This window comes from Helianthus annuus, chromosome 15 (genome assembly GCF_002127325.2).
Source record: "Helianthus annuus cultivar XRQ/B chromosome 15, HanXRQr2.0-SUNRISE, whole genome shotgun sequence".
NCBI classification, from domain to species: Eukaryota; Viridiplantae; Streptophyta; class Magnoliopsida; order Asterales; family Asteraceae; genus Helianthus; species Helianthus annuus.
Genome location: NC_035447.2, coordinates 120392323 through 120415996, shown reverse-complemented (window position 1 = coordinate 120415996; position 23674 = coordinate 120392323). Strand labels below are relative to the sequence as shown.

Sequence of the window (23674 nt, the reverse complement as noted above, 5' to 3'; positions counted from 1 at the left end):
ATGATCGAAGAGTCATCATTAGAAAGAGCTTGTTATGGTTGGATAGATCAAGATGATGAGAGACTTCTAGAAGGCTTTAGTTGGGATAAGTGGGATCCTAACAGAACTTCAGGAAAAGTAGCATTTGTTGCTCAAATTTATGAAGATTCAACTGCTGAAGAAGAATTGGCGTATGCTTACTATCAATCTCAGCAGTCCAGTCCTAAAAAGATCGAAGAAGAACCAGTTGCAACAAAAGAAGCTTCAGAAAGAGCACCAATCTTTGATCATTCACCAGATGAAAAGAGTGATGATTATGACAGTGAAGAGATTCAAAAGCTTGAATATTATGCAAGAAAATTTTCATCTGATAAAGATAATTTGCTTTTTGCAGGTAAAACAGAAAAGATCAAAGAAAAACAAGCTGCGAAAAAGAAGAATCATAAAGCAGCAACTGTTAAAGAAAAAGATGATAGTGATGATGATAATTCGTATTATGCAGGTAAAATGAAAGAGAACAAAAAATTACAAGCTGCGAAAGATGACAGTGATGATGAAAATATTCGAGTAATAAAAAAGCAGGTTAAAAAACAAGATGACAGTGATGATGAAGATGTTCGAGTGATAAAGAAGCAGGTGAAAGAAATTCCAGCTTTCAAGGTTGAAAAGGAAGCTGATGCAGAAAAGATACCTGAAAAATGTGAAAATTGTGATACTGTGAAAAGGCACAACAACAAATTGATTCATAACATGAATAGACTCAAAGAATCTTATGATGTTTTAAACAAAGCTATGAATCAATACAACAAGTCAAGCAGTGAACAAGCGTTAGCTATTGAGACACTTAATGGAGCGTTCATGACAAAGCAGAAAATCATCAATAATTACATTGAGAAATGTGCTGTACTTGAACAAAAATTGGAAACCCAGAGGATAGAAACTGAAAGGGTAAACAGGTTATTGAGAAGTTACTCATGTGCTTCTTATGTGATTGACAGGATTTACCCTACAGTAGAAGGTATGAAAGCGTTTGAAGAAGAGGATACTGAAGTAAAGGATACTGGTAAGAAACATAGTACTAATTATACCAAGTGTCCACCGCCGCTTGAAAATGGATATTCTCCACGAAATCCTAATTCAGAAAGAGTCAAAAAGGCAACCAATTTAAAGTGGGAAAATTAACCTTCAGTTGGATTGCCAAATAACATTGACGTCACATTCACATCGTCTGACACTGATCATGAGTCTGAGTTAATAAAGAAAGTAGTCGATCAGGTGTTGGATAAAGATGAAACCGAGGAGTCAATGTCAGAGTCAAAGCCCGACACTTCAAGTCCAACAGCCAAAAAGGGCAAAAGGGTTTACAATAAAGATTTTCTGATGTCAAAGAATAATTTGAATGACGAAACATTTAAAGTAGCATATACTTTGAATGATTCTGACAAATTATTTTCTGATGAAGAATTTCCAATAAGAGGTGTTAAAACTGAAATGATCAACAAGGTTTTCAAACTAACAGAAATTAATATTTCTGAAATAAAAGATTAAATCTTTCTAGAAAACCTAAAAAGTACACCTCAAGAGTTCAACAACAGTTAAACAAGAAAAAAGGTTACAGTTCTGGTTCGAGTTTTCAAAAGAAACTAAACCATAACGGTAATTTCAAAAAGAAAAGTCTAGGTTTTATTCCACAAGAAAATCATAAAAATAAGAAAATTTATAAACCAAAAATTGTTTTTGTTTCAGGAACATCTTCTGAAGAAGAAAAAGAGACTTTGTTCAAGAAACAGACGAACAAAGAATTCCTTGCTAAGAAGCAAGAAGGAATGAAGAATGAAGCTGCTCAGAAGAAGGAGACAAGAACTTGTTATCAATGCAAAGTAGTTGGTCACATTACGTTGAATTGTCCAAAGGCAACTAATACAAAACAGGGAGTCTCTGAAAAACTGAAAGAAAAGATGGTTGAGAATGAACTACCAACCAAACAATTTAAAGTTTTCAAAAATTCAAAATTTGAGGTTGGTGAGTGTTCAAAAAGTTTTTACAAAAGAAAAGTGAAGCTTAACAACCAAAAGTGGGTTGTTAAGAACTCAGATGTTAGTTCTGGCGATTAATCTGACTCTTCAAAGTCAGAGGAGCCACCAGTTGAGCTAAAAGAAGAAAATCCAGTTTCGCCGGATGACGTCAACTTTCCACCATTGCAAACTGAAAATTTTAAACAAAAAGTTGGAAAAGTTGAGATTTCAAATCAATTTTTTTCTGAAAAAAAAAAGAATTTGATGTTGAAAAAGCCTTTAACCCTACAGTTCAAAATATTTTCAGAAAAATGGTTGACAAAAAGGTCAAAGGGGTAAAGGAATTTTATGAAAAGAAAAAGAAAGGAAAGAAACCGAGTGTTGATGACTCGGAATCTCCCAAGGACCGACAGGCTTGGGAGAATCTTTATATCTGAAAAACCTGACTTGCTAGAGCTCCCAAGTTGGTAATCGTGGAGCATGAATCGGCATCTTTCTTAAGAAACTCAAAATTGTCATATTTCAATTTACAAATGGTATTGTTGATAAGTGAACAGACAAGTGGTTAATCAAGGTCATTAAGTTGAACTTGATTTAACTTTCATACAAGTGGTTGAAAAACAAAGTGATGAATAAATCCCCGATCTTACAAATGGTGTGTGAAATCAACAAAACTTATTTTCCGGAAAAACCATTTTGATTAAAACAAACTTAAGTGTTTTGAAATCATAATGGGAAAATAGTTTGTTGTCAGGGGGAGTTCTGATTGTTTATGCCAAGTGAATGGAGAATTGAAGCAATTCACATCGGTTTGTCAAATTTTCTTTAAATGGTTTTGAATTTTAGGGGGAGTAAGAAATTTCAGAAAATTCAAAAACATTAGAAATATTGAAAAATCCAAAAACCAAAAACATTGAAAAATCAAAAATGAGTTTTGTTGTGAAAAAGAGGAAATGATAGTACATCAGTAGACAATCACAGCATGCTAAATAATTGGAAAGTTAAATATGGGATAAACGGTCTCACTGATGATATGCCAGTAGGTTTTTACTCATTTAGTAGATTATGTTCGAGATATAAACCTAAACATCGAATACTTACTTATCTCGTGGGGAACATCTCTCGGATATATAGGTAACCCCTGAAATCTTGTTTGAAGGGTTTTCTATTTCTGACATACTAGGTCTTTGTGGGTGATGATATCTGGGGTATTATACCAGGACTTCTGATTTTGCGAAAGCAATAGTCTAGTCCTCGTATAATGCTCTGCACTGCTTTAATCATAAAGCTTACCCTCAGCATATAAAATGATGAAACGTTGAAAAATGCTAATCATGTGCTGTTGAAGAAAAGATCCCCAAACGGGACACACCTAAAGACGAGCCATCATCTCTTTGTCTGAACGGAAGTTCTAACCTGAGCTCTCATGGTCTCGCATTACCTGTTTATAGATATCATTAGTGTACATTCACCTGTAAGACTGAATATAGAAGTCTGGATACGGGAGTATATTCTGAGGTGGGACACGCGAATAAGTTTAAGTCTTTAAAACACTAATTCTCGTATCTCGAAACAGTTGAACTTTGTGTGAAAATTTAAGTGGATCAGTATACTGACAATCTAAGTGAATCGTTTAGAACTTAAAATGTTTAAAGCTTAACGGTGCTAGTGATTTGTCAAAAATTGATATGATCCTCTTACACAAACTCACAAAAAATATTGTCTGTAAATATTTCTTTACTGCTTTTCGTTAAAAACAAAATCCAAAAAGAATATGTTTCAGTATAAAGTTTTTCAAAAATTCAATAAGATTCTATTTCATCTTATTTTCGACAACTAATCTTGAAAAACTGATTTTCAAAATTCCAAGTGCTAAACATGATGAACAACAGGTTTGGGAAAGATTTGTTTAGAAATAAGAAAAATGGTATTCTTACAAGTTGTCACACCCCAATATTCCACGTATTACCGGTGGGCCCGGTGGGGAATCGTGACGTAGTTGATATCATCATTGTCAACACACACAATAATATAGCACAGCGGATGGCTGGGTAAATAAACTATTACAAACCATACTGTCTGATGTTCGAGTACATGAATAATACAGACTGGAATGTAATAAGATCCACAGGCGGATCATAATGTACAAAGAAAACAAAAACTACAGACTCCGGGTATCTATTGGATTTGCAAGATCCTCTATAACACCCTATAGCTCCAGCCTATTTCGGGAAGTACCTGTCAATCAATCTTTAGGAAAATACGTCAGTTTACACTGGTAAATACAATTTAACAGACTCGTTTTAAAAATATTTAAGAAAATTTATTTAGGTGCACATGGCACAAATCATTTATAACCTGGGACAATCTTATTTAAAATCTCATATACAGTCTTAGATGTTTGTCATACATGTGGGGCCGGTTTGGAAGCCGGACATGATTAACTGACTCACCACTTATAGAACCCACAAAGGAGTTATCCCCAACTTGTGGGTAATTTAATATTTAGCATTTGCATCTGTCCGGTGCATGCCTGCACCCCGTGCATAGGTCGTGGCCATTATTAACTTAAATGAGCCGAGGATATCCAGGACACGGTCGTTAACCCCCAAATGTTTATGTTATCAAACAAGATAGATTAAAACGGGTTATGCGGATTTATTAAATCACAATCCGACAAAATAATCCCATACCCGACCAAGCGGTATTAATATACCGTATCCCAAGCCCGTATAGGGAAAATAAGTTAAAAGTATTTACCTGGTGATAACAGTAAAATTCCTAAGGTTCTTGAAAGGCACTTTTTACCGGAAGCTATTAATCTGTATAGAAGGTTTAATTAGCCTATTAGGACGCTAACGGGTCTTTAATTAAGTCAAGGACTTAGACCGGTTAGCTAGAAGGAAACCTTACGGATCTAAATGCTAGATTAAGCGGAGACCGGGATAGAATGTGATTTAGACCCGACAAGCTTGGATACTTGTATAATATGGGTAAACTAAATACATTCTGGAAAATGAGAATTAAATGATAAGGTTAAGCCCGTTTCGGCTATTTTACGTAAACTAGTCACGTAACCGATCCGAACGCATAAATGCGTAACGGGTAACCAAATGAATTATATACAGGTCTTAATCATTATTATGCTCAAAATATATTAATATATCAATAATATATTAACATATATGCCCTTAAAGTAATTTAAACCAAAATAAGTCCCATAAGGGCATTTTGGTAATTTTAATGCCCATAAAAGAGTTTATTTATAAAACTGAGTTCCAGGTCTGATTAAATTAGTAAAAACATGTATTTTGATAAGTTATATCAGTAGGATACTTAATATATGAAAAATATACCTTTTATAACCAACTATGCACCGTAGGGGCATTTTGGTAATTTTACATAAGCTTTTAAAGGTTAAAATAGGTTTCTGAGTTTAAAAACTTTAGCTTACTATAATATTATATAAACTAGCTTAAAACATCAGTAGGAAATGAGTTTTATATGTCAAATATAGTTTTGACCCATACTAGGTGTTATAAATGCTTAAAAACCGATTTAAAGGGCTATTTGGGTAAAAATAGGAAATCTGAGTTTTTGATCAGTTTATAAGGTTCAAAATGCTCTATTTATCATATAAAATCAGTAGCAAAAAGTTTGACATTAAAAAGTTATGTAAAACTCATTTTATGTAAGAAAAGGGTAAAACCGACAATAACCGAAATTTAGCTATAATCCTATGTTATGCTCAGCCTAAAAATAAATAAAAATCTTCAAAAATCCCAAAATATTATTTAACATCAGTAAGAAAAATTTTTGGTATCAAAAATAGGGATTAGATAGGCCTTATGCTAATTACGCCTTTTAATTACTAAAAAGTTTCTTAATTACGCTATTGAGCATAACTCCTATTCTAGACCTCAAACTGATGTCAAATTTTCGGGACATGTCTAAATATCAGTAGCAAAGGTTTTAGTCCATTCACATTGCTAAAAATCTTAGTTTTATACAAAAAAGGCGTTTTAGGCATTCTTAAGCATAATCACGATCAAGTGCATATAATTCAAACTATTAGGCACCATGCAATATAACTCCAGAGGGTTATACTACTAAGTAATGTGGTCCTATTGGAAGTTTAAAACGTGGAAGAATTAAGCTTGAACGGGTCAGAACTGAAAGTCAAAGCAAAAGTCAAGGTTTTACGACTTTCGGTTATAAACTGACCTTAGACTATTAATTGTCAGATTAGGACTGATAAAACATGATTAGATATTAATTACCAAGTCATTAGAATGTAAAAATATAATTTAGAACATTTGGTTTATTAATTTTAATCAAATTTGCAATTTCAGTCCAGTTTGACTTTTTATCAAACTACTTTAACCCGACAATTAACTGGTCAAACGAGATAATTAGGAGATGCCCTTTTAAGGGTTAATCACCTATACTAATGTGGTTCTATAACCACTTTCAATTTGATCAGAAGTTAAACCATAGGAGATTAATTCGAAAGTCAAACTAAATTTATGCTAAGTTTGACTCTAGAGTAATTAAGCTAATCCTAACGACTAAACAAGTAATTAGAGGCTTACTTAAGGTCCAAGCAGTCTTTTCTACACTTGAGAGTCTTCTCCTTGTCCTTAACAAGCTCTAGATGGTTGTGATTTGTAATTGATACAAATGAGCAAATGAACCTCAAGACTAGTGTTCCTTATATAGCAATTTCCATGAATTTTGATCACTTCCAGGTGTAATTGGGGGCCCTGGGATCACCCCAGGTGTCCTAGCTATTGTAAATAACCGACATATAGCTCCAAGAATCGTCACAAACTAGGTAAAGGCGGTGGAACAGGCAAAACCCGCACCTGGCAGAACTTTTCTGTTACTGGCACTCTCTGGTGGGCCGCGTAAGACTTAAGGGATGTCTTACGCGGGCCGCGTGGACCGGGTTAACCGGCAAAACAAGTTTGAATGTTGGCAGCTTTAGTCCCTGATTGTTTTTAACCCTTTTTAACTTCGTTATTGACATGTAAGGCCCTTGTAGTCAGTATGTTAAGGCTCTATGATGAGTAAACTAACTTCGTTAGGCTCGGGTTCGTTAAATATCTTTATGAAAGCAAGTTTTATCAAGTTGACACTTTTGACCCAAAGTTTGGAAAACATGCTTAACGATCTCGGAATCACGTGAAATTTTTACCGCTTATTCTCGGGAGTATATTTGAATATTTCGAAGCCTCGGTTTCGTTAAAAGGTCACTCAGAGGTCAGAATTGACATATTGACACTTTTAACCCTTGTAATTTAAAATCTTCCGATTATTTTTACAAACAGCTTCTTATATCCAATTTATTACCCGTTTAAGAATATTTCCTTCACGTATGGTCATTCAGAGGCTCAAGTTTGGCATGTTGACACTTTTAGTCCCTCTGTAAGCATAGTTTCATTGTTTGTCAACTTTAGTCCTTCAAACTCAATCTTTCTCACAATTAAAGTTTAGGACACGTGTCTATACGTAATTGGACACGTTTTTACGTGGTGTTACATCCTCACCCCCTTAAAAGAAATCTCGACCCCGAGATTTACTGGAACAAGTGAGGGTACTTCTGTTTCATAGTGGACTCGACTTCCCACGTGTACTCGGGATGTGACAACCCAAACTTGCGAGGTTAGTAATGTTATCCTAGTCTCACGTTATTCATTCCCTTTAATTGTGATTTACCGTGTAGCGCTAGTATTTTAATTTGTTCTTCGTACCTTTTGTGGTTGGGCCGCGTCTTAGTGTACATTTAATTATCTTAGATTGCAGCACCCGAACCCAACCTCAACCAAAGCCCAAGTTGGATTCGTTTCATTGTTTAGATGTACGGGGTTGGGCTTGGTAAAGCCCAAGTGGGCGCTGAATTAGAAACTGGCCTTGGGCTTAGCCTATAATTACATGTAATTTGCGTACAATGATTATCACAATCATATCCTAAACCCTAGATCCCTCTAAGTGGTATACGGCAGTTGTGAAGCTTAACCCCCTTCCTGTTCGAGTTAATACACTGATCAATCCGGTCCAGGTTAGTGTCGCCCATCGATTGATTCCTTCGTTTGTGTATCAGTGAATGATTAAATGATAATGAATGCTTGAATGGTGTGATTATTCGTTAATCGGTAGGATCCTATATTTACGTATTCATATGATTTCTTTGTTAATATGTGAGCTAATGATGATGTTGTTGAGTAGACATGTATATTAGGTAGGTTAGATATATGGGTGTCATGCATATTAATGGCTGTGAACTATAAATAATGTCTCTAATGGTTGGGGTCCAATAGTAGTGGGGAGCAGGGTTCCATGGTCGGCCATGATACAAAAATGTGGCGGCCCATGTGACCAAAATCGGAGCAATTAATGGGCTGATCAGTAGGCATATGTGTGCAAAAATCATAATGCTTGTCACTAGATATCATGTGCATGGGTTGGGATGTGAATTATGATATGAAGGATACATGAGAATTTAGATACAACATCACATGGGCGGTTCAACGAAAATGTATATAATAATTGGAAGAAAAGGATAATCATAAACAAGAAAATGGCGGCCCATGTGGGTGTTGATAGTTATGATTTAACCAACCCATGTGCATCTTATTAATGTGTTTGTAGTGTGTGGATAATAATGGTAATTATCTAATGTTGATCGGCTATATTTGTTTACGTCCGAAGCATGATCAATGTACATAACAATTAGCAAGCCATTGAATTTTGTTAGTATGTGTGACTATGTGTGACTATGTGTTATTATGAATGCCACATGAATAATGCGGATCTATGCCACGTGATTACTAATCTGTTCGTGTAGAATTTATATAGTTATGCATGACAAAAATCAGTGTATGAACACCAGCTCACCTATGATGAATATATGTTGAACCTTGTTATCAGTAGATAATGTCATGCACTCCAGAATTTGACGGTCATACATTGCACTAATCCCGATTAACAGTGGGTTTCCAACCGGTTCACTTAACTGGACTTATGTCGTCCAGCCCAACACTCACAGGGTTGCGTGTGATGTGTCTTGTATGGACCGTGAATGCTTGGGTTAAGTCGAAACTGTGAAGGAATCTAGGCGTGTTTGACTTGTGCACATTGGGTACTTAATGGTGACATGAGGCGGATGTGCTAAATATTCGAAGTGGATTATTTGTGTGTAATACATATGCAATAAGTGTGGGCTGCACATGTTAGCTTGACCGGATAGGAACTAAAGGTTTAGGGTTAGTGGGCCGTGCATTTAGTATTGGGCCATGCATAAGAACCTAGTGTTATTCTTTTGTTTATGTGAGCTGCTTTGTAGAGGTTCGGGTCGCAAACAATGCAAGGGAGGCTGGGTCACATAATGTAGTATGTTGATATATAAGATGAGTACAAATGAATTCGAGTGATTCATGGGTGTCGTAACTTGTGTGATGCGTGATTTCTTATCATGGATTATGTGACAAAATGCGTAATTAGGTGTGAATGCAAAAACTGACTGTTACCGGTAAATCATGACAGGACGTATTTAATCAACTGTTAAACAAGTAAATAATCTTGCCGAGCAAAGTCAAGGTGAGTTCACTACATTCGAGCATGCGTCCCAGTGGTTGGGGACAGTCAGTGGGTATCCCGTGGAGGGATAAGTCTTTGGGTAAAAACGGGTATATTGGTTAATATTCTCACCTATCATCTTTTGTAAGTCCCTCATCGGGTATTAGTTAGTAGCGCTACTTAGGTTTGGCACCCTCACACCGCTCCTGTAGAGGACGGAGGTGAACTAATGACCCAGTCTGGCCTAGTACTAGATAGGAGTACGTGGGAAGGGCAGTCGTGTATTTCAGGAGCCGTCATTGTTCGGAATTGAGATATTAACAATATTACTTACATTGGTTATTGAACTGTTTTACATACAACGGGTAATAAACGTTTTCTAAAAACTGTGAACTCGCCAGCTTTGTCTGATACACGTGTTACATGCTCGCAGGTCCTTAGGTACTTGGAACGCAGGAACTTGCTGGCTGGAGGGCGCGAGTGGTCATGGTTACTTTGCTGAGTTATTTCACGAACATTTATTTACTTTGGTTGTGTGAAACATATACTTTGTGATACGTTAATGCTTCCGCTGAACTTATGGTTTTTGAACAACTTATGTTTGGGATTTCGGTATTATTAAAAGATGAAACTTTATTTCAAACTGGTGATTCAATGTAATTGGTGGCTCATTGCTGGTCGTCACACGCCTAACAGGGACACTCCCTAGGTGGTAATTTGGGGGTGTGACACGGGACCTCTACGAGCGTCCCATTTGACCTTTACTATAGGTACATACTTTCTTTGGAGCTTTTTGACTTGCCGATCCTCGATCGATATAGGTCTTTCAACAAATCTCAAGCTTTCATTGATTTGAACGTCTTTATGAGACATAGCTAGCGACTCATCGGCTAGGCATTTCTTGAGATTACAAATGTGGAATACATTATGGATTCCACTCAGCTCCTCGGGCAAGTTTAGCTTATAAGCTACACTGCCGACACATTCGATGATCTCAAATGGTCCGATATATCTAGGGCTCAACTTGCCCCTTTTACCAAAGCGCATCACACCTTTCCAGGGTGACACTTTCAATAGAACCTTATCGCCTACTTCAAACTTTAGAGGTTTTCGCCTCTTATCAGCATAACTTTTCTGCCTATCCCTGGCAGCTTTTAGGCGATCACGAATCTGGACAATCTTGTCCGTTGTCTCAAGGACTATATCAGGTCCTGATATCTAAGCTTCTCCTACTTCTGCCCAACAGACAGGCGTTCTGCATTTCCTACCATATAATGCCTCAAAAGGCGCAGCCTGAATGCTGGTATGATAACTATTGTTATAGGAGAACTTGATCAAGGGTAGGTGGTCATCCCAACTACCACCCAAATCAATAACACATGCACGAAGCATGTCTTCCAAGGTTTGAATGGTACGCTCACTCTGACCATCAGTCTGAGGATGGTAAGCAGTACTAAAATTCAAACGAGTGCCCAAAGATTGTTGGAAACTTTTCCAAAAATGAGAGGTGTATCTAGTATCTCTATCCGAGATAATAGACACCGGTACACCATGAAGAGCTACAATATTATCAACATACAACTGGGCTAGCTTATCGGAGCTATGAGTCTCCTTGATGGGCAAGAAATGTGCTGACTTGGTCAGTCTATCAACAATAACCCATATAGTATCGTTTCCGTGCCTCGTTTTAGGTAACTTGGTTATAAAATCCATGGTTACCATCTCCCATTTCCATGTGGGGAGTTCTGACTGTTGCAAGAGACCTGATGGCTTTTGATGTTCAGCTTTAATCTGAGCACATGTCAGGCATTTAGCTACGTGGGTGGCAATAGATTTCTTCAAACCTATCCACCAATAATTAGCCTTTAGATCTTGATACATCTTGTCACCTCCAGGGTGAACTGAATACTTAGAGTTGTGGGCTTCCTGAAGGATCACATCCCGAAGTCCTCCTTGAATAAGAACCCAAATTCTACCGTTCATCCTGAGAATTCCATCCTTCCCAGGTGTTAACTGTTCAATAGTCACACCTAACTTTTCATTTGGAAGATTACCTTCTAAAACATAATCTTTCTGTGCAGCTAATAGCCTTTCATTCAGACTATTTTTCAATTCAATGCTCTTGGCATTGATTCTTATTGGTTTAACTCTTTCCTTTCGGCTTAGAGCGTCAGCAACCACGTTTGCCTTTCCTGGATGGTAGCGAATCTCGCAATCATAATCATTCAGAGTTTCCATCCAACGGCATTGTCTCATATTGAGCTCTTTTTGATTGAACAGATGTTGGAGACTTTTATGATCCGAATAGATCACACATTGAGTTCCATATAAGTAATGTCTCCACAACTTTAGTGCGAATACCACGATGCCCAATTCTAAATCATGGGTGGTGTAGTTCTTTTCATGCACCTTTAACTGTCGCGATGCATAGGCGATTACATTGCCTCGCTGCATAAGTACACACCCCATGCCGGTGTGAGAAGCATCGCAGTAAACAACAAAATCTTCAATTCCTTTCGGTAGAGATAATACCGGAGCATTGCTCAACCTTTGTTGTAGAATCTCAAAGGATTCCTGCTGCTTTGGACCCCAGACAAATTTCACATTCTTACGGGTCAATGAGGTTAATGGTGCAGCTATTCTTGAGAAGTTCTCAATGAATCTCCTATAATATCCAGCTAAACCCAGAAAGCTGCGTATTTCCGTAGGTGTCTTTGGTGCTTCCCAATTCATAACAACTTCTACCTTGGCAGGATCTACTTGGATGCCCTGCTCACTGACAACATGTCCAAGAAATTGGACCTTGCGAAGCCAAAACTCGCACTTGGAGAATTTGGCATACAATTTCTCCTGTCAAAGCTGTCCTAAGATACACCGAAGGTGTTTTTCATGCTCCACTTGGCTACGCGAGTAAATAAGGATGTCGTCTATAAAGACAATGACAAACTTATCTAAATATGGTTTGCAGACTCTATTCATGAGGTCCATGAATGCTGCAGGCGCATTAGTGAGCCCAAAAGGCATCACTAAAAAGTCGAAGTGTCCATACCTCGTTCTGAATGCCGTCTTCGGAACATCTTCAGTTCGAACCTTAAGTTGATGATACCCAGATCTCAAATCAATCTATGAGAAATAACTCGCTCCTTGAAGTTGATCAAACAAATCATCGATCCTGGGTAAAGGATAACGATTCTTGATCGTTACCTTATTCAGTTCACGGTAATCAATGCATAAGCGCATTGATCCGTCCTTCTTTTTCACAAACAAGATTGGAGCTCCCCAAGGTGACGAGCTGGGCTGAATGAAACCTTTTTCCAACAAATCATCCAGTTGAGTTCTGAGCTCTTTCATTTTGGTAGGTGCTAGACGATACGGAGCTCGTGCAATAGGCGTAGATCCAGGGAGGATGTCTATCCTGAATTGTCACACCCCGGCCGCGTATAACGTGCAACCGCGGCGGAAACGTCGGGGAGTGTTGTGGACATAATTAATTGTTTCATAACCATGGAAATCAAAGTTACATTTTATTTATTAAACAAGCGTAATACATTGTCTTAAACAGGAAAACAAAGAGTTTATAACATAATTAACTAAGTCTATCTTCATTTTTAGTCTCTAAGGCACAGGTCTGCCCTAGTGTCATGATCATCATCCTATGGAATAGCTCCTGAAAACACATGTGAAAGTAGGTACGTCAGCATAAAAATGCCTGTGAGATACATAGGTTTTGTGAAAATGGGATCCATGACTTGAGTTTAAAGAAATGTTTAATAACAGTCAGTCATGAACCTTGTAATTTGTCTTGCTTTGTAAACCTTTTGAAAAACGATAATATCAGATGATATGTATAGATAAGTGTAAGGTTAAACGAGTAACCAAGTAAAATGAGTTGAATAAGATAAGTTGTTTGTAAAAATAATGTCTTGTGAAGAGTATGTTGTTTGTGTAAAATGTAATGTGTCTAAACTGAAATGACTTAGATAACGCTACGATATGTAATATTATACAAGCATTTATATATAGGAAGTACCAGCGGCGTATCCACCATGTTTGTATCATATTACATACGCCACGTTACTCCAACCATTTACCCAAACCGACCACCATGTAAATTGTTCATGTATAAATCAATTGTCAAGTGTTATTGTGTAAACCATATCGAAATGTCTATGTTCAATGTAAACCACGAAGTATGTATATCAATGTCAAAATGTTTATGTTTAATGTAGATCGTGTAATGTGTACCCAAAATATATCTTGTATGGTAAGTGAGATGTATCAACTAAACCATATGTAAAATGCACAAAACAAGGTGTTGAAGTAAAACATGGTTTAAATCAACGTTATGTTTTGTGGAACAATGCATGCTCTACTGATATTAAACATTTATGCGGTATTGTGAAATATGCATACATCCAAGCCTTGAGACTGTGGCGATAAACCCTTAAACAAATTAATGGTTTATCTAAGTTATGTATATCGAATTCGGTCATTCCTTCCAATCCAATCAAACCCAGGATGTCAGGAATGGGAGTTGTCAATTCCTATGGTACCACTACCTACTAACGAATGGCGTAGCTAATGTTAATGAATGTATTGTTCCATGTTAAACAAACCAAATGTCATACCAAAATGAAGGCATGTGATGTAAGCAATTGTACTAAGTATGCACACAATGGGCATAAATAGCATGAAATGTAATGTGAAACAATGTACTAGTACGCACACAATGGGCATACATAGCATGAAATGTAATGTAAAGCAATGTACTAAGTACGCACACAATGGGCATACATAGCATGAAATGTAATGTAAAGCAATGTACTAAGTACGCACACAATGGGCATACATAGCATGAAATGTAATGTAAAGCAATGTACTAAGTACGCACACAATGGGCATACATAGCATGAGATGTAATGAAATCATGTACTATAATGTACCAACGAACATAGCAGGTATATGATGTGAAAACATGGAGAGCATGAAAGTAACAAGTAGGCACATGTGTTTCACCCCAAAACAGTTTGGAAAACAGTAAAAGGGGGGTTCAATTTACTCACCTGAGATTGCTTTGAATTCCTTGTGTAATAATCACACAATGCTAGAGATCACGGGATATCAAACGGCACCTAATAGGTAGCTATATTAATATACCGGACCAAAATCGGAAGGATCAGATAGTATGCGGGTTTGTAAACCAAACGAGTATGGAAATTCGTGTAATATGGTTTAACAAAGCCTACATACTAAAATGAAACCTAACCTAAGTGCTTGCGGCCCATTACGACCCGTTTAGGTAGCCTATGCTACCTTAACGCGTCGTTCGCGTAGAACGCGTTTGGAACGCCTAACATCGTGGCCATAAGGTATAACCTCGGAAGGTTATAGCTATGGTCACCTAATGTGTTTGGTTGGATCCTAATGATCGACCAAATGGGTCGGGTTCGAAAGTATAAGCGATTGTTTAGATCGCTTACCTCACGACCCTATATAAGCACTATACTAAAAGTGACGAGCTAAGCATGTTAGAACATGCTTAACTAAGTTTAGAAAACAGGTTTGGCATCAAAACAAACGGCTTTGATGCTCACGAGTAGTTTGGTTACAAAATACGCAAGAATGCGCATTTTGGCCGAAACTACGACTCGTCACTGAGCCTTGATAACGTGGTAATCAGTAGGTATAGTCACTACGGACTATAACCATCGTGATCACGCTCACGTCATAAAGTTCCAACGAACTTCGTGTTGACCATAAGCTGGCCAACGCAGAAAGTCAAACAAAGTTTGACTTTAGCACTAGAAAGAGATTAAAAGAACGAAAGAACACTTACGAAGGGTCCCCGAATGCTAATCTAGATCAAAATGGCTCAGGTATGAAACAAAGGTTCCAACTTAGAGCTTTTGATCATATTTTTGTGGGTTTTAACCAAAAGGGGGGGGGGTATTTATAGGAAAAGTAAAGCCGTTAGGATCGTTTCTTGAATATCGTGCCACGATCCAAGCCGTACACTTGTCAAGATGTTGTGGTGGCTTAATGTGACCCTTAGCTCCTGAGATGGTGAAAGGGCATTGCCCTTTGGAGTGTTTGAAAGGCCAATCTTAGCAAGAAAACAAAGTTTCTGTTACTGAAGAGGCCATGCGGCCCGCATCAGGATCAGTCAAAACTCAGGCAGGCCGCCTGGCTATGTCTGATCTGCACAAAGTTTCAGAATTGGCAGTTTTGGTCCCTGTTGCATGTTTAAGCCATTTCTGACACTTCTAAGGCCCGTAAAGCCAACTTCAAGGCCCTAAAATGATGCCTAAACATTTTGGACATGAAACATGCTCAAAAATGTGTCGGATGTTGGTTCGTTTGGCCGTACGATCGCGATGTTCGGTTAATTACGACGGAATGCGCATAAGCGCGAAAAATGATCCAAATTGCGCGACGAATGGATTTTTCTCATGCGAAACACTACGGCATAATATTAGGATGCTTACATAAATTTTTGGATGTCCGGATGTATTCAGAACGTAAGTTATGCGCGAAAGTGCAAACTTGTGCACTTTTTGACACTTTTAGTCCCTGAATGATCCAAAAATTTATTTTAGCATACCAAACCCCTCAAAGCCTATTTCTAAGCTATGTAAAGGATATTTATGGTATGTTGAACTTATGGACATGTTCTGGAATGTTCCTTACAGTTCAAATTGGCATACTTTCACAGTTTATCAAGTTTAGTCCCTGTAAGCGAATTAACTTGTTTTTGCCATACCAAAGCCTTCAAAACTTATTTCTAAGTTATGTAAAGGTTATTTAAGGTATGTTGAGTATATGTTGATGTTCCGGAGTATTTGTCGCATTAAACTGAGTACGTTTACGCACCAGTTTGCGTATAATTCTCCAGAAAGCGATGTAGAGTTTGAAATTGAACAAAAGTCAAAACATGAAAAATGTAAAACACAACCAAACAAACATTGGGATCAAATAACATTGTTTTATTGATAACTGAACTGTTCACAATAATTACAAGCACAAATGTTACAGTCTCCCCTACTTGTGGAAATTTCGTCCCGAAATTTATTAAGAGGAAACTCGTGGAAAAGATGCGGATATTTTGCCTTCATTTGACTTCACGTTCCATGATTTCTACCGGTTTCTCAACAAATTTCAGTGTTTTGTCAACACGAATTTCTTCAAGCGATATGTGGAGGTTCTCATCAGCTAAACACCTCTTGAGATTGGACATGTGAAAGGTTGGATGAACATTTCCAAGTTCAGGAGGTAACTCAAGTCTGTAGGCTACCTTACCGATTCTTTCGACGATCTTGAATGGTCCAACATATCTAGGTGCAAGTTTTCCTTTCTTTCCAAATCTGATCACACCTTTCCAAGGTGAGACCTTAAGTAATACACGATCACCGACTTGAAAATCCAAGGGCTTGCGATTTAGGTCCGCGTAACTCTTTTGACGGCTTCTAGCTGTCTGAAGGTTATCACGAACTTTCTTTACCTTATCTGTTGTCTCTAAAATGAGGGCAGGTCCAGTAAGTTGAGCCTCGCCAATCTCATTCCAGCATACTGGTGAACGACATTTTCGACCATAGAGAGCCTCGAAAGGAGCCATGTTGATGCTGGAGTGATAACTGTTGTTGTAGGAGAACTCAATCAACGGAAGATGTGAATCCCAACTACCACCAAAATCGATCACACAAGCTCTAAGCATATCCTCCAGTTCTGGATTGTTCTTTCAGATTGACCATCCGTTTGCGGATGATAAGCTGTGCTCAGATTAAGTTGGGACCCCATAGCAGTTTGCATGGTTCTCCAAAAATGAGAAGTGAAACGAGCATCTCTGTCAGAAATTATGTTCAAAGGAACACCATGTCGAGCTACAATTTCATCCACGTAGATTTGAGCAAGTTTGTCAGCCAAAAAATCCTCACGGATTGGCAGGAAATGCGCTGACTTGGTAAGACGATCAACGACTACCCAGATGGCATCGTGACCTTTCTTTGTGCGCGGGAGTTTAGTAATGAGATCCATAGTAATGTTTTCCCATTTCCAAACTGGGATCTCTGGCTGTTCCAATAAACCGGAAGGACGCTGATGTTCAGCCTTAACCTTAAGACAAGTAAGGCATTTCGATACATATAAGGCAATGTCTTTCTTCATACCAGGCCACCAATACTGAATACGAAGATCCTTATACATCTTATCTGAGCCAGGATGAATAGAATAACGAGACTTATGGGCTTCATCCATAAGCAGGGTACGAAGATTATCTTGGCTTGGGACCCACAAACGGTCCATGAAGTAATACGATCCATTGTCTTTTAGTTCAAGAGCAGGTGTTATGTGATAAGGAAATTCCTTATCCATCAAACCTTGTGAAACACAAGATTGTTGAGCTTGAGAAACATGGGCTTGGATATCGGATTGAGCTTGAATAACAGATTGGACACGTACACAATGAAGCTTAGTACGTTCCTTGCGATTCAAAGCGTCGGCTACGACATTCGCCTTACCAGGATGGTAGCGAATTTCGCAGTCATAGTCGTTTAGAAGCTCCACCCAACGTCTTTGCCTCATGTTGAGTTCTTTCTGATTGAAGATATGCTGAAGACTTTTGTGGTCAGTAAAAACCACACATTTTGTACCGTACAAATAGTGTCTCCAGATTTTGAGAGCGAAGACAACTGCACCCAACTCAAGATCATGAGTGGTGTAGTTCTTCTCATGTATCTTCAAATGCCTCGATGCGTATGCTATGACTTTGTTTCTTTGCATCAGGACGCAGCCAAGACCCAATTTAGATGCATCGCAATAAACGATGAAATCATCATTGCCCTCGGGCAAAGTTAGGACAGGCGCGTCGCAAAGTTTTTGTTTCAAAGTCAGGAACGCTTCCTCTTGCTTGAATCCCCAATCAAATAGCTTGTTCTTCCGAGTTAGAGCAGTTAGAGGAACTGCAATCTTCGAGAAATTTTCAATGAAGTGGCGATAATAACCCGCTAGACCAAGAAAAGAACGAACTTCAGTAGGAGTAGTAGGTGTATCCCAATCCTTAATCGCACTGATCTTGGAGGGATCTACATGAATACCTTGTTCGTTGACAATATGTCCTAAGAATTGAACCTCTTTAAGCCAGAATTCACACTTGGAGAATTTGGCGAAAAGTTGCTCTTTCTTTAGGAGTTCCAAAGTAAGACGAAGATGTTGCTCATGATTAGCTCGCGTCTTAGAATATATCAAGATGTCTTCAATGAAAATGATGATGACCTTATCCAAATAAGGCTTGCAGACCCTATTCATCAAGTCCATGAAAACAGCAGGATCATTAGTCAAACCGAATGGCATGACTGTGAACTCATAATGTCCATAACGAGTGCGGAATGCTGTCTTTGGAATATCTTCTTCATGCACACGGAGTTGATGATATCCCGATGTTCGGTTAATTACGACGGAATGCGCATAAGCGCGAAAAATGATCCAAATTGCGCGACGAATGGATTTTTCTCATGACAAACACTAAGGCATAATATTAGGATGCTTACATAAATTTTTGGATGTCCGGATGTATTCAGAACGTAAGTTATGCGCGAAAGTGCAAACTTGTGCACTTTTTGACACTTTTAGTCCCTGAATTTATTTTAGCATACCAAACCCCTCAAAGCCTATTTCTAAGCTATGTAAAGGATATTTATGGTATGTTGAACTTATGGACATGTTCCGGAATGTTCGTTACAGTTCAAATTGGCATACTTTCGCAGTTTGTCAAGTTTAGTCCCTGTAAGCGAATTAACTTGTTTTTGCCATACCAAAGCCTTCAAAACTTATTTCTAAGTTATGTAAAGGTTATTTAAGGTATGTTGAGTATATGTTGATGTTCCGGAGTATTTGTCGCATTAAACTGAGTACGTTTACGCACCAGTTTGCGTATAATTCTCCAGAAAGCGATGTAGAGTTTGAAATTGAACAAAAGTCAAAACATGAAAAATGAAAAACACAACCAAACAAACATTGGGATCAAATAACATTGTTTTATTGATAATTGAACTGTTCACAATGATTACAAGCACAAATGTTACATGAATTCTACTTGTCTTTCAGTAGGTAATCCAGGTAACTCGTCAGGAAAGACATCTGGATACTCTGAAATGATTGGAATGTATTCAATCTTCGGCTTTGGATCATTCACAGTCAATTGTGCCATGTAAATGACACACCCACTTTTCAAGCACTGGGATACCTTGAGGATAGACACATTGCTGGGTAACCCATATTGTGTATCTCCCTGGATAGTGACTGATTCGCCAGAAGGGGTTTTGATAATAACTAGCTTTTTGTCACATGAAATTTGGGCTTGGTTATACGACAACCAATCCATGCCTAAAACTATATCAAAACCAGCCAATTTCATTGGCAATAGGGATAGCAGGATAGAATGATTCTTAATGGATATGGAACATCCATTAAGAAGAGTTGAAGCTGTTTCTAAGGTACCATCGGCAAACTCTACCTCATATTTTATGTCTAGAGTCTTAATAGGCAAATTCAACAACTTACATAACTTATGGTCTACAAAGGACCTATCAGCACCGGAATCAAATAAGACTCTAGCATAAATATTATTGATGAGGAAGGTACCTATTATGACTTTCTCGTCATTCACCGCTTCCCTTGCCTACATCTGGAATACTCTGGCGTTATTCTTCTTAGCCTCCTCAGGCTTCTTCGCATTCTTGGGGCTGTTGGTTTTAATGTGCCCTTTTTCATTGCAACCATAGCAGGTTGCATCCTTGATATTTCGGCACTCAACAGACTTGTGCCCCTTCTTTTTACAAATCCCACATGGTTTGGCCTGTGGGTCTCGATTGCACTTCCCAAAGTGCCTTTTGTGACAAGTCTTGCACCTGGGCTTATCATCTGATTGCCCCTTCTTGGCACCAGAGTTCCCTTTGCCCTTTTTGTTTGATTAAGAAGACTGATTATCCTCTCTTTTCCTATTTCCTTCTTCAGTAGTCATCTTCACCTGACTCCTCACGACATCCAACGTGAGGGACAATGATAGATCTACAGCTGATCTATAAGTGGCTGGCTTAGAAGCCTTTACATTCCCTTTCACTTCAGGGGCCAGACCACCAATAAAACGCACAATGCGTTTGGGCTCAGGAGTGACTAGGTACGGTACAAGTCTTGACATGGAATTGAAACTAGTCACATAGGATCTACAGTCCAGATCCTTCATCACAAGGGTGAGGAAATCAGTTTCTATACGCTCGACTTCATGCTGAGGACAATAAGTGTCCTTAACCAGATCAACAAACTTCTCCCACGAAAGATTATACAAATGAACTTTCTCGGTGGACTATACTAATGCCTTCCACCATCTAAGGGCATCACCCTTAAAAGATTGGGATACAAACATGACCACATCCTCCTTAGCGCAACCGCTAATATCTATCACAGTTTCCATCTCATCTAACCACTTCATACATGACCACATCCTCCCGGTGGACTGTACTAATGCCTTCCACCATGTTAGGCTCGGGTTCGTTAAATATCTTCATGAAAGCAAGTTTCATCAAGTTGACACTTTTGACCCAAAGTTTGGAAAACATGCTTAACGATCTCGGAATCACGTGAAATTTTTACCTCTTATTCTCGGGAGTATATTTGAATATTTCGAAGCCTCGGTTTCATTAAAAGGTCACTCAGAGGTCAGAATTGACATATTGACACTTTTAACCCTTGTAATTTAAATCTTCCGATTATTTTTACAAACAGCTTCTTATATCCAATTTATTACCCGTTTAAGAATATTTCCTTCACGTATGGTCATTCAGAGGCTCAATTTTGGCATATTGACACTTTTAGTCCCTCTGTAAGCATAGTTTCACTGGTTGTCAACTTTAGTCCTTCAAACTCAATCTTTCTCACAATTAAAGTTTAGGACACGTGTCTATACGTAATTGGACACGTTTTTACGTGGTGTACACAAGTGGTCATCAGAGATTATAAATGTTAAATCATTTTGAATGATATCTACAAGTGATGGTTTGAATTTGATTTTACAAGTGGTAATCAAAGATTAAAATTGTTTTAAATAAAAACTTACTTTTTGATAGAGATTGTGCAGGCAAAAGCAGCTAGGTTTCGACTTCTAAGGATATGCAGATTCGAGCCACGTTCCAGATCCTGTTACTACGGAGAGCCAGGAAACAGTCCTGAACCTATGAAAGCTGCAAAGCGTGAGCAGCGTTTGAGCTAGGTTTCCGATCCAAAGCCTGTAGATTGTGAATTCCAGACTGCGATCCCAGCTTATCGAAAGGGGGAGTCTGAAGACATTTAAGCCAGGTTCGAATCTTGTCTGCTAATACTGAAGATTTTGGATCAACATCCAAGAGGGAGTCTAAAGATGTAAAGAGCCAGTTTCTGATCATGGAACTGTGTTCAAGATAGAAGCTGCTGATGCTGATAAGCGAGAGAAAGATAGAGATTGAGGATGCTTACAATGTCAAATACTTTGGAGAGAGCGAGGAGACTGATAAAGACTGAAGACTTGTACCGAAGACTTCATCAACATCCAAGGGGAGTCTGTTGGTGCATATGCCTGTCGACTTCGTCTTGTATTGAGTCTTGTAATCGGTTAGATAGGACAAGACACGTAGTACGAGATAAACGAGAAAAAGCTCAAAAGAAGCCAGTCCACACGAACTGACTAGTTCGTGCGAACTGGACAAGGCCAGTTCGTGTAAACTGGAGTGTCATGTTCATGGGAAGTGGCTGGCCTATAAATAGGTGTCTTGTGTTTTCATTTGAAACATTCCTGATTCTGGTAGCGAAGCTCTGCCGAAGTGTCTCCAGCCATTGTAAAGTCTTCAAATCAATATAAGAGACAATTAAAGTGATTCTAAGTGTAATTCAAGCTGAAATAACTTCGATACGTCTGATTCCGCCTTTCGTATTGGACGAGATCTCTTCTGAACGACTTGTTTGGTCGTTACAACGATCCTACAAACACGATCAAGATAAAAGCTTATGCACGTTATTTCTCGTCATTTTTAAACAACGAATCCATTCATATTAAGTTGTGTTACCTTTAAATTGTAAAAGTTTTAATAAACTTGTATTTCTTAATGTATATGTACTCATAATTACAAGTTTATTTCCGTAATTTATACGGAAATCGTTAAATAATAATAAGGGTCTTACAATCATGCTCCAGCATACAAGCATGATGGAGAAGGTAAGTCCTGGAGTTTCTTCCTCTCTATTTGATGTGGATGTGTTTGCGTAATGCTAACAAACAGTTCTTTGTTTGTAGAATATTGTGTGTGTTATTGGATGATGCCCCCGGAGAGATGATTGTAAAGGAGTTGCCAGAGGGCGCGGAGCCTTGGTTGGAAAAAAATTGATGATCATTTTCTGCATCCTACCCATGAGAGTCTGGGAGTGCAAACGAATGTTACCACATGTGCGCATCCGGTTTTATTCGTAAAACCTTACACTGTTGTGAACCCTCCGGGCGACGAAGTTTTGATCCTTTCAAGTGAGGGATCGATCGCGTCTTCTGGTGAATTTCTAACTAGTCCCTTCATTATGACTTATGCAAGTGGTGCATCTGGTTCCGCCGTTGGTCACACTGAGGCCAGCGAGCGTACGGTGAAGTATAACAGTCATGGCAGCATCAGTTATGGTGATAGAAAAAAAAGGTATGGATCAAAGCCTTCAGGCACTAGTAGTAATGGAAGAAAATATGGCTCTGGAGTTGGGAGTGGAGTCGGTGGTTCAGGTACCCATGTAAAGTCCACAACCATGCGTGGTGATAATGGTGGCTCAGGCATGCAGATAACAGTCCCACCAACTGGTAAGAGTTGGAAAATGACGAAGACTATATTGTAGTGTCTTATACATGCCTCAACCTTGGTGAAGGTGCTGGCACGGGTGGTGATAGAGGCTCTGGTGGCGGTGCAACTTTTGGCACTGTTTCTACCCCCATTATTTGTGCATAGAAAAGAGAACTCGATGAAGCCAAGAGAAAACTTGATGAAGAAACTAAGAGGAAACATGATGCCAAGAGAAAAAGATTGATGAAGCAGAAAGATGAGCCT

At 38.4% G+C, this 23674-nt stretch overlaps 1 protein-coding gene across 1 annotated transcript; it reads left to right on the top strand.

The window, feature by feature from the left end:
• On the top strand, positions 1-21831 carry LOC110914102. The gene is made up of 4 exons (XM_035984437.1): positions 1-696; positions 790-935; positions 978-1042; positions 21689-21831. Exons 1-4 carry the CDS (start codon positions 1-3, stop codon positions 21829-21831), a joined length of 1050 nt encoding a protein of 349 aa, XP_035840330.1.
• The last annotated feature ends 1843 nt before the right edge of the window (positions 21832-23674 follow it).

Bases quoted from the DNA above. Each gene is read 5' to 3' on its own strand.
- LOC110914102 (XM_035984437.1), top strand. From the start codon at position 1: ATGATCGAAGAGTCATCATTAGAAAGAGCTTGTTATGGTTGGATAGAT. The intron at 936-977 runs GTTATTGAGAAG...TGTGATTGACAG, and splicing joins GAAACTGAAAGGGTAAACAG to GATTTACCCTACAGTAGAAG. The intron at 1,043-21,688 runs GTAAGAAACATA...ACTTTTTGATAG, and splicing joins TACTGAAGTAAAGGATACTG to AGATTGTGCAGGCAAAAGCA.